At 38.0% G+C, this 12,147-nt stretch overlaps 1 protein-coding gene across 2 annotated transcripts in view; it reads right to left on the bottom strand.

The window, feature by feature from the left end:
- LOC134535560 (angiotensin-converting enzyme-like) overlaps positions 1 to 12,147 on the bottom strand; it is a 186,496-nt gene that overhangs the window by 47,142 nt on the left and 127,207 nt on the right. For both annotated transcript variants that reach the window (XM_063374744.1, XM_063374745.1), the window contains exons 3-4: positions 11,986 to 12,144; positions 6,658 to 6,754 (exon numbers count right to left, since the gene is read on the bottom strand). In XM_063374744.1, the coding sequence (XP_063230814.1) occupies positions 6,658 to 6,754; positions 11,986 to 12,144 (256 nt within the window). The remainder of the gene's footprint in view (positions 1 to 6,657; positions 6,755 to 11,985; positions 12,145 to 12,147) is intronic.

Raw genomic sequence — 12,147 nt, 5'->3', positions numbered from 1 at the left:
AACAAGTGCTTCGTATTAATAAATAATTTAATTGTGAATCTCTTAAATACAATCACTTACGATGACTTCACAGGCAAAACAAATGCTACGCGACAAAAACCTACAGATGTATGATCTTCCCGTTATGGGCTCAACCACCGTTTCGACCTTTGAATATATATACTGTATAGAAGTCGCCAGCCCAGGTTAAAACTTCTAATACGGTTTTGAGGTAGTTGGTTAATTCACCGCCGCAATCGCCACCATCTCTAGGGCATCGACTTGTGGTGGTCCCTAGCGGACAAGTGTCCAACTCTTCAAACACCCCTTCCCCCTCCTGTTGAACGAACTTGAGCTGCAGTGAATGATAGGTGAGGGGTGCGGGGAATAACAGCGGGCGATAGTGCTGCCCTCTAACGTGTAAATAACAACTAAGACGATACAGGGCGTTACGGCAGCGCACTGCAGCGGTGAAGTTCCCAAGCTGCTCATCTTACGCTTTTGAAAAACGTAGAGTAAATCCTATCCACTCGCGACTTCTATACAGTATATATATTCAAAGGTTTCGACAGTGCCATAGCCTCGTGCCTCGCATTTGCTCGGCTTGGATGCCTTTTGACGCGAACTTTCCTCTGACTTGCGTCTTCTATCGTTCCAAGTATATTTACGAGTCACATGAGACAACTTTAATTATTATGTAATTTTTAATTTAATACCAATTTTCACTTATAATTCAGCGAATGTTTTTACTCTCTCACTTCGGGTCCTAGTAGCGCTTTGCAATCTCGTCTCAATGTCACCCGAATCAATGTCCTAGCTAAACGCGTTTTCACGCTACATCAATTTATAACTTTAAACAAAGCCAATTCGTAAAAATCACGTGCATGTGCCTACCCTGAAAATATGACGTCACAGGCAAAATAAATAGGTACTGTGCGACAAACACGTACAGACATAATCTATCCGTTGGGGGCTCAACCATTGTTGCCGCAAAATTCGTCTTTTAGTTATTAGGGAGTCATATCTGACGGTGTTTTATCATACAAGAAATTTCGAATGACTATCACTAATGAGCGAATAGGTGTTTTCACGACAAAAAAAAAAAAACAACCAACTCTCGGCCTGAGAGACCAAGACTTAATGTTCATCACAGCTATATCCGAATGGGAAGCTTACGATACGGCGAAATGGAATGAGGTGTACTAACAGTTCTAAACATATCAAAAGTTCGCGGTCATGATGAATGATTTCGTGTTCAGAATTTAAAAAGAACTATTTCGCAACAATTCAGCATTTTAATGATTTTTTGTTATTTTAAACGTCGCTAACCATACCTAACCAATCTTTTATTTTAATTACAATCACCTAAGACTTTCAAAACTCTAGCCTCCCGGTTAAAAAAAATTAATTTGGGGGGGGGGGGATAATTTTATTTATGTAACTCATCTATAATCTATTTTAATAATCAATGGCAAAGAAAAAAATCAACGATGCACAATCATGTGCTACTCGGGCGTCTGACTCAATGTCAGTAGTTCTTAGGTTTATCATATGTGAACCCTTTAGAACTTTCGCGCGTATTATTTTTTTCAAGAAAATGTTTGAATGTATACTGAAAAATACAAGATTTTGTAAGCTACAAAATATTTTGTTGGTATAGACCTTGCCAATAATTTTGTGTTGACAATAAAAAAAATGTGTTTGTAATGTCCACTAGGGGCTTATTAACAAATGGTTTATTTAAGGTTACAGAATAATTTTGCTGTCACCAGAAATATTTCATGATAGTTCATTTGCATTTAAATTTTTACAAAGTTTCAAATAATATGAGTAAAAAGAATCACAAATGTGTTACTAATAATGATCACTTACGTGAAATGTTATAGTGCGCAAATAACTCTTGGTAAATATCTAGTGACAAAGTTTGCGACCAAAGAACGAATGCAACATACGAATTCACAGGAATAGTCCTAATGAAATTACAAGCATGGCTTGGGTAACAAAACATCGATTGTTTTTTGTTTTTTGTTTTTGTTTTTCATAAGTAAACGTCCCTACCTTCAGAATGGAACCCAACTTCATTCTTGCCTTGTAGTTCTCACACAAAGACCATGGTGCATTTCACAGCTCCCATCCGAGGCTGCGCAGTTTTGCCAGCCGTGGGAAAGGAAAGCATCATTATTCGGGCCAGCGGTCACTGATAATAGACAGGATGTACAACTACGCTTTGTGTGCGCTGTAGCTTCCAGAAAGAAATAGTGGGCGGGAATGTTGTTTGGTTTTCATAGAAGAAAAATATAATTTCAAGCTGTGTTTGAATATTAATCGTGACCTTTTGATAATTAACTATTGATAAGCAAGACAAGATGTTTAATACGGTGTAATTTACGTAGTGTTGAATAAAATAGTCCATCATTATATAAGCATATTATAAGTTCATAAAATTAGTGTAGTTCTGCTTGATTCTTACATTTATCCTCGATGCAACCATAAACACTTAATCACTGATGGTTTTTCGTAATTAATTGAAAAAAAGTGTTGAGAGTTTTAACGAAATATTTTTTATGTGCAGCCAATTAGATAGGTAGGTATATTCAGTACATTAAGCAACCTATACGGAATTTACTAAGCTAACAATACTTATCACAAATGAAACAATATCAGCGTGGAATTGAACGGTACATAAACGTTTTTTGCTCAAAACTTTTTGAAGTTATGTGCTTAATGAAAAAATTATGAGAGTGAATTTTTACCATGCGCGCGCACCATACAATGAAAATTTCACAGGATGAAAAAAACACATAAAAAAGGCTACATACAAATAAAAAGTATGTAGGGTGGGACGGGGCAAGTTGACGAGCGGGGCAAGACGACGAATGACTTAGTTCCATGTCATGTAACTAGATAGCACCACCTAACAGACACTACTAGCGCTCCACACTGGTGGGCACTAAAGAATCGCACAGTGAAGCCGCTGCCACCATTTAGTTGTTTGTTAGATGATGTTCGTACATTTAGTCTGACATATTGTAATTTTCAAGAACTTCGAAGTAATATCTCATGGACAAACAAGTAAGATATGTGGTTATTCAATGCCACACATTATTACCTAAGACAATATACTTTTCTTAACCACTATATATTGTTAACCTTTTATTTTTTTCCTAGCGAAAAAATCCAATACTAATAACATTGCTGATCGGGGCAAGTTGACTGGGGCAAGATGACGACTCGTCATCTTGCCCCAAGTGCTTTTTACAGTTTATTATTTGGTATCCACATGCAACTCTTTTATAACTTTTGTTTGATTTTCTGTGCTTTATAATCTACAAAATTCAGGGCTCAACATTAAATATTTTAATTTTTTTAATGATAAATATTATAATCTGCCTTCTGCAATATTTTAATAATTTCTGGAAAATTATGTTCCAGATATGGTGAGAAATTATAAAAAAAAAAGTCCTCTAGAGGAGAATGGGGCAAAAATTATATGGCTGCGGCTTTGTTAGATGTTAAAGAGGGAAGAATGAGTTGCTTGCGCGCAGTAAATGCTTATCACACTCCTGAAGCAACACTGCGTCGCCGTTTGAAGAAAAACGATGATGTAAGAATTTGGTTATTTTTATTTAAAACATATATCTGTGTGTGCGTTGGTGAGTCTGTGAATGCATGTCTTTGTGTCTTAATTGTTCATGCCCTACAGGCTTTCATTAAACAAAAATTCTAATTAAATGTATTTAGCCTACCTAATTGTAGTTTTTTCTAGGAAATGCCTATTAATGGTGGAAGATTTAGAGAAGTTTTCACTGAAGAGCAGCTAGAAGATTTAAGGAACTACTTGACAGCAATGGATAACATGTATTTTGGGATGACAAAGCAGCAAAGAAGACTTGTGTTTGACTTTGCAGAATATAGTGGAATTTCGCATCCGTTCAATGTGGATACCAGGATGGCAGGTGAGGATTGGTTGGCTAGTTTTATGAAAAAATGTAAGTTCAGTTTTCGGAGACCAGAAACAACATCCATTGCCAGAGCAATGGGCTTTAACAAGCCAAATGTTGACAAGTTTTTCTTAATTTTGAAAGAAGTGCGGGAAAAACATAGATTTCCAGCTTATGCCATTTACAATGCAGATGAATCTGCACTTTCCACTGTACCTAATAGGCTACCAAAGGTTATTTCACCCACAGGAAGTAAGAGAGTTGCCAACATCGTTTCGGCAGAGAGAGGAAGAAATGTTACTATTATTTGTTGCATTAATGCTTGCGGATATTACCTGCCCCTTTTTTTGGTTTTCTCAAGAAAACGGAAGCGACCTGAACTTGTGGAAAGAGCCCCTCCGGGAACCGTTGGGCATTGCAGTGATAATGGTTGGAGCAATGGAGAAATATTTGTGTTGTTTTTGAAACATTTCAAACTACATGTGAAACCAACCAGTGAATTTCATGTCCTGTTGCTTGTTGACAACCATAAAACACACGTAACACTGGAGGCTATAAACTTTTGCCGGGAAAATCATATCGTTATGGTCGGATTTCCACACCACACTACCCATCGTATTCAACCGCTGGATGTTTCCTTTTTTGGGCCATTAAAAACCTATTACAGTCAAGCTTGTGACAACTTTATGGTCACTAATCCAGGGCAAGCCATAACTGACAAAAAAAAATTGGTGAGCTACTGAGCACTGCATATTTAAAACAGCTACAGTCGGTAATGCAGTCAATGGGTTCCGAGAATGTGGAATCGAGCCTTATGATCCCCTTGTGTTTGCCGAGCATGATTTTGCTGCAGCGAACCCCACCGATCATGATCTTGCTATGAAAAGGGCAGTTAATGAACATCAGGCAGAGAAAACTGAAAAACCAGGACCTTCAAGAAATGCTACTCCAATTGAGCCAGGACCTTCAAGAAATGACATTTCCATTGAGCCAGGATCTTCAAGAAATCTTTCTCCAGTTGAGCCAGGACCTTCAGGATATTCTACACATGTTGAGATAGGACCTTCAAGAAATGCTACTCACATTGAGCCAAGACCTTCAAGAAATGCTACTCCCGGTGAGCCAGGACCTTCAAGAAATGCTAATCTTGTTGAGCCAGGACCTTCAAGAAATACTTCTCCCGCAGCTTCCATTGAGCCAGGACCTTCAAGAAATTCTACTCCCATTGAGCCAGGACTTTCAAGAAATGCTACTCTCATTAAGATAGGGCCTATAAGAAAAACTACTCCTGTTCAGCCAAAACTGTGCCAAAGTGTTTTCGATTTCAAACCATTGCCTAAAGAAAGACCATATGTGAGAAAAAGGATAAGTCATAAGCAATGTGCAAGTGTCATCACAAGCTCACCCATGAAAGCGATGCTGGTTCAGAGAAAATCTCAGAGGATAGAACAAGAATGTTTGAAGCAACAAAGACAAGAGTCTCGAGATGCCAAAAAAGGAACTGTTACTAAGAAACTGAAGTTGGATTCTCGAAAAAAATCTAAGAAGCTTCAACTTTTGACAGGCATGACTTCAGCTCAAATATCCGAAGTGCAGTGTCCTGTGTGATGAGATTTATGTCGACCCTCCATCAGAAGACTGGATCGAGTGTTGCAAATGCCACACATGGTGGCACGAGGATTGCTCGAACTTTGAAGGAGGAAACTTTGGGTGCGATTATTGTTTATAAAAACACCAACTCTGAATTAGTTATGTAAGTTAACTATTAATTGTAATTTTCAACAAACCAAGCCTTTAATAACATGCCATATATTATGTAAAAAAAAAAGCATGTATCAATGATAAATTAGTTAGTTTACAGTAGTTTGCATTCTAAGAATAAATATGTTTAAACTTGTGTCAAAAATGTCATCTTACCCCGTAGTCAAAGTCATCTTGCCCCGGTAACGGGGCAAGATGGCACATTTGCATTAATAAATTTTTAAAGGGCAGAATTTTTGAGATAATATAGAAATATAGATTTTTCCATGTACATAGTTACATCACAACAAAAGACTATTCTAATCGTGTCTGGAAAGAAGGAAATCGTATTTCCAAAATTAAAATTGTACAAAATGGCGAACTCTTAACATCGTCAACTTGCGCCGTCTTCCCCCTATGTGCTTTTAAATCTTCTACTTTAGTGATATATATAAATTCTGGTCCATATTATTAAAAACATTTATTTGTTGTGAATATTACTGATATAAATTGGGTTTATAAAATGTTTCAAGTGTTTTTATATAAGTGTATTTTTAATTTATTTTCATTATAATTTATTTCATTACTATTTAAAAAATAATTTAAAATTATAAATATGAATAAACATTAAACATTAAGTATATTTATTTATTTCCACCTTTCACTAAAATTTATATAGAATATTTTATTAAATTAAATTATTAATTATATAAACATGTTTATATTAATATTGAACACTTAGTATTAATTTAAATTTTTTTATTTGATTTCATTCATACTTTACGAGTTTAAAATGTCACTCCAGTCCTTTTATTATTTTATTAATATTAATATTTTTCATGCAAAACTAAAGTTAGTTTTTTTATTGCGCCAAGTAATTATAACGTCTAACGCGTGTACATAAGTGCACGCGTCCAATTTTTTGTGTTTTTTTTTTTTTTGGGGTGGAGGAGGTGTTGATTAATAGTGTGGACTCAAACTACATACTTATACTCACCTGGCTCTAAACTTAAATCACATTTGCTGGAGTTCTTGTAGTCGCAGATCTTCGCTTTGCTGTATATCGATTCCATTTCACTTATTAATTTTTCCAGCTGCAAAATAAAATTATTCCATTAATTTATTTAAAAAAACACGCCCAAACCATAAACTATTAAAAAAATTAATGTAATCTTTTGAAAACATTAAGTATTGCACTAAAACATTACAAAGTTATTCTTTCTTAACGTGTTCGCAGTAAAATATATCCTTATAATTCATAATAAATCAACAAAACCAAGTGAAACTTTAAAACTGAAAATTTTTGGGTTAAATTTAACTAAAAAAACTAATTAAATATTGGCTTTTATTTTAGATACTTTATTTTCAGACACAGTTTTTTTCTCAGCCTTACATACAAAGATATTTTCTAAAGGGACCTTAATGTGATTCTGGTTCCAGTTATGAAACATTTCTCTGGTATATGGTTTATTGAATGGAAAGAGACACTCCACTAATGACTTATTTAACACAAACAAAAAGAAAAATTTAATTCAAACTATACTGGCGCTTATACATAATAGGCTAGTACAATGAAATATTCTAAAATGTACAAAACTACAGCCCATAAATATAAACGGGAAATAAAAATACTAAAACCATGAATGCAAATTTAAATTAAATTTTTTTAGTGCAATGACAGCCAGATAAGGGTTTTGGAGGGCTCCAAAATATTTGAACATTTGATTGCTTTGATTATCCAAACTGTATCATGATAAAATTACAAAATAATGACAAATATTAACACTTTATTTAAATATCGCCCTTACGTAAGAAAACAATATACGTCCAAGATTTTTTTTTCTCAGTTGGTAAAACAACATTTAAACTTTTAAATAAAGAAGTGCTTCTATTCAGCATTACACAGAAAAAAAATGCTATACTTTTACAAATAATTCCTTTGGAAACCAGCTGACTTGAAATAGTTTGTAATACCACAAGAAAGATATTGTAGCTTTGTATAACATATGGATAGTAATTTATTCATGTAGTAAATAATTTTTCGTGTTAATACTGAGTATTTCTTATAAAATTTGGCTCATAATTTTATATTTTTGTATATTATTCTTTCAAGCATAATTAAATAAAGATGGAAAAGATAATCCAATATTCAACAATTATAATTTATTTTGTTTTATTATGCTTATTAATATGTGGAGTTAATACTGGGAAGCTATACAGGGACGGTTTACAAATAACTTTAACTATTGGAGTTACTGGGACAACACAAAGCATAAATGTCCGGGTAAGATTCCAAACCCAGTATTACTGCAGGCACTATTTTGTTGTGGTACAGTTGTTTTTATGTAAGAGTACAAATCTTCAAATATCTGTAATTTTACATGAATATTTTTGTTCCATTTATAAAAAAAATACTATGTACTGAAAAATATAGTAAATATATACGTGAACTCTATTACTAAGGATAGAACCACGATTTTTTCGTGGATTCATTAAGCTCGCTTTTACATAGACAGGTCTTTTTAGAGATTTGGCGAGTTACGTGGAATTGGGTAACCACTTCTCATTCTTTACAACTGGCTGAAGGTTGGCAGTGGCGTGTCAAGAACACTGTAGTTACATCATCAATGTGAAACATATGTGTGATTCTATACTTTACTATCCAATTAATCCGCACAATAATCGTGGCGCTAATTATAAGACGTCGGAAGCAATTTTGGCTTGTACGTTCTTTGAAAACTCTTTTCAAAGAGAAATATTGATTTAACATATATATTGGAGATAATCCATTGCTAGTTTACGTTGGTTGTCATGGGGAAAAAAACCTCTACAATGGCCATTTCTCGGGGTTTTTATACTCTTATTATAAACAAATTCCCTGAGTTTTACCTTTGCCAACCAAACATTGCCTTTTCGTGACTTATCAATCAATCTTGCAAGAAAACATAAATAAATTGAATTAAAATACTTTTATAAACATTTTAACTCCACATAAAATGACAAACTACCAATTAAATATTTTCCTATACAATACACAGTCTGCACTATCATTTCCATCTATGCTACGCAACCTATAAAGCCTGTCTGATATGTAAAACCACTATAGCTGTTCAAACTGGGACAAAAAATACATTATTATTCCTGACCAGACTAATAACTATTAACATTTGATCGTGCTTCAAATCATTAAATCATTGCGCTGTTGATTTCTTGATTGTATCTCTTACGTTATACAATTTTTAAAACAGAAGGGTTTTCAATTACATGTGATTTTGTAACTAAACTATAGACTGTTTGTCTACATTAATGGAAATGCTAGTATTGAAACGTACTCATATACTTTCTAATAAAAAAATTGTTGGTTTTCCTATGTTTTACAATTTTGAAGACAACTTTGAGTTTCTTGAGTTTTCCCAGTTTTACTGATTTCCTTGCCTGCACGAATCCTGAGGGTTTTTCTGTGACAACATAAAACACCAATGGCGTGTGTGAAAATAATATTTTAATTCATTTTTAACTATAAATCTTGTCCATAGTTCCAAAATAATTTTCATTTTTGATTCTTAATTTAACTTTCGTGACATCAGGTGTAGTACATATAATGCATAAATATTTTGCATGTTTAACCCCCAGTATTTTTTTATTTATTTAGATGTTCTCATTTTCTTGGTTATTATAAATGTTTAATTATCACTTTAATACACTGTGCAAAAATTTTTGTGGATAAGTGGTTAACATATAATTTAAGATAATAAAATTAAAATAATTAAATTAAATTAACATTTACTTGATTGGTTCATAAGATATGTAGGTGAGGCACGTCCTCCCGTTCGCGGCGACCCTCACGCAGATAACACATCCAGACTCATGCTTCTCCTCGGAGACACACGTACCTTCACGTGCTTCTCCTCGGAGACACACCTACCTTCTTGTGCTTCTCCTCAGAGACACACGTACCTTCTCGTACTTCTCCTCGGAGAGAAACGTACCTTCTCGTGCTTCTCCTCGGAGACACACATACCTTCTCGTGCTTCTCCTCGGAGACACATGTACCTTCTCGTGCTTCTCCTCGGAGACACACGTACCTTCTCGTGCTTTGGCCTTGGAGACACACATACCTTCTCGTGCTTCTCCTCGGAGACATACGTACCTACTCGTGCTTCTCCTCGGAGACACACGTACGTTCTCGTGCTTCTCCTCGGAGACACACATACCTTCTCGTGCTTTGGCCTTGGAGACACACATACCTTCTCGTGCTTCTCCTCGGAGACATACGTACCTACTCGTGCTTCTCCTCGGAGACACACGTACGTTCTCGTGCTTCTCCTCGGAGACACACATACCTTCTCGTGCTTCGACCTCGGAGACATACGTACCTCTCGTGCTTCTCCTTGGAGACACATGTAACTTCTCGTGCTTCTCCTCGGAGACACAAGTACCTTCTCGTGCTTCTCCTCGGAGACACACGTACGTTCTCGTGCTTCTCCTCGGAGACACACATACCTTCTCGTGCTTCTCCTCGGAGACATACGTACCTTCTCGTGCTTCTCCTCAGAGACACACGTACCTTCACGTGCTTCTCCTTGGAGACACATGTAACTTCTCGTGCTTCTCCTCGGAGACACAAGTACCTTCTCGTGCTTTGACCTTGGAGACACACGAACCTTCTCGTGCTTCTCCTCGGAGACACACATACATTCTCGTTCTTCTCCTCAGAGACACATGTACCTTCTCATGCTTCTCCTCGGAGACACACATACCTTCTCGTGCTTTGACCTTGGAGACACACGAACCTTCTCGTGCTTCTCCTCGGAGACACACATACATTCTCGTGCTTCTCCTCAGAGACACATGTACCTTCTCATGCTTCTCCTCGGAGACATACGTACCTACTCGTGCTTCTCCTCGGAAACACACGTACGTTCTCGTGCTTCTCCTCGGAGACACACATACCTTCTCGTGCTTCGACCTCGGAGACATACGTACCTCTCGTGCTTCTCCTCAGAGACACACGTACCTTCACGTGCTTCTCCTTGGAGACACATGTAACTTCTCGTGCTTCTCCTCGGAGACACAAGTACCTTCTCGTGCTTTGACCTTGGAGACACACGAACCTTCTCGTGCTTCTCCTCGGAGACACACATACATTCTCGTGCTTCTCCTCAGAGACACATGTACCTTCTCATGCTTCTCCTCGGAGACACACATACCTTCTCGTGCTTTGACCTTGGAGACACACGTACCTTCTCATGCTTCTCCTCACAGACACACGTACTACCTTCACGTGCTTCTCCTCGGAGACACATGTACCTTCTCATGCTTCTCCTCGGAGACAAACGTACCTTCTCGTGCTTCTCCTCGGAGACACACGTACCTTCTCGTGCTTCTCCTCGGAGACACATGTAACTTCTCGTGCTTCTCCTCAGAGACACACGTACATTCTCGTACTTCTCCTCGGAGACAAACGTACCTTCTCGTGCTTCTCCTCGGAGACACACGTACCTTCTCGTGCTTTGACCTTGGAGACACACGAACCTTCTCGTGCTTCTCCTCGGAGACACACATACCTTCTCGTCCTTCTCCTCAGAGACACATGTACCTTCTCGTGCTTCTCTTCGGAGACACACGTACCTTCTTGTGCTTCTCCTCAGAGACACACGTACCTTCACGTGCTTCTCCTCAGAGACACAAGTACCTTCTCGTGCTTCTCCTCGGAGACACACGTACCTTCTCGTGCTTCTCCTCGGAGACACACGTACCTTAACGTGCTTCTCCTCAGAGACAATTGTACCTTCTCGTTCTTCTCCTCGGAGACACACGTACCTTCTCGTGCTTTGACCTTGGAGACACACGTACCTTCTCGTGCTTCTCCTCGGAGACACATATAACTTCTCGTGCTTCTCCTCAGAGACACACGTATCTTCTCGTACTTTTCCTCGGAGACAAACGTACCTTCTCGTGCTTCTCGTGCTTCTCGTGCTTCTCCTCGGAGACACACGTACCTTCTCGTGCTTCTCCTCGGAGACAAACGTACCTTCTTGTGCTTCTCCTCGGAGACACACATACCTTCTCGTGCTTCTCCTCGTAGACACATGTACCTTCTCGTGCTTCTCCTCGGAGACACACGTACCTTCTCGTGCTTTGACCTTGGAGACACACGTACCTTCTCGTGCTTCTCCTCGGAGACATACGTACCTTCTCGTGCTTCTCCTTGGAGACACACGTACGTTCTAGTGCTTCGACCTCGGAGACACACGTACCTTCTCGTGCTTCGATCTTGGAGACATACGTACCTTCTCGTGCTTCTCCTCGGAGACACACGTACCTTGTCGTGCTTCTCCTCGGAGAGCGCGGCCGTGCCAAGCACCGCGTACTTCTTGAACTGCCGGCGCAGGTCTGCGTCCCTGAAGGACTGCCAGTGGTACTTGATGGTCTCCTGCCACTGCTGCTTCTGGTAGCGCGCGTTCTCGGCGGACACCTCCAACTG

This window comes from Bacillus rossius, chromosome 8 (assembly GCF_032445375.1).
Source record: "Bacillus rossius redtenbacheri isolate Brsri chromosome 8, Brsri_v3, whole genome shotgun sequence".
NCBI lineage: Eukaryota > Metazoa > Arthropoda > Insecta > Phasmatodea > Bacillidae > Bacillus > Bacillus rossius.
This window is presented reverse-complemented; position numbering and strand designations above follow the sequence as displayed.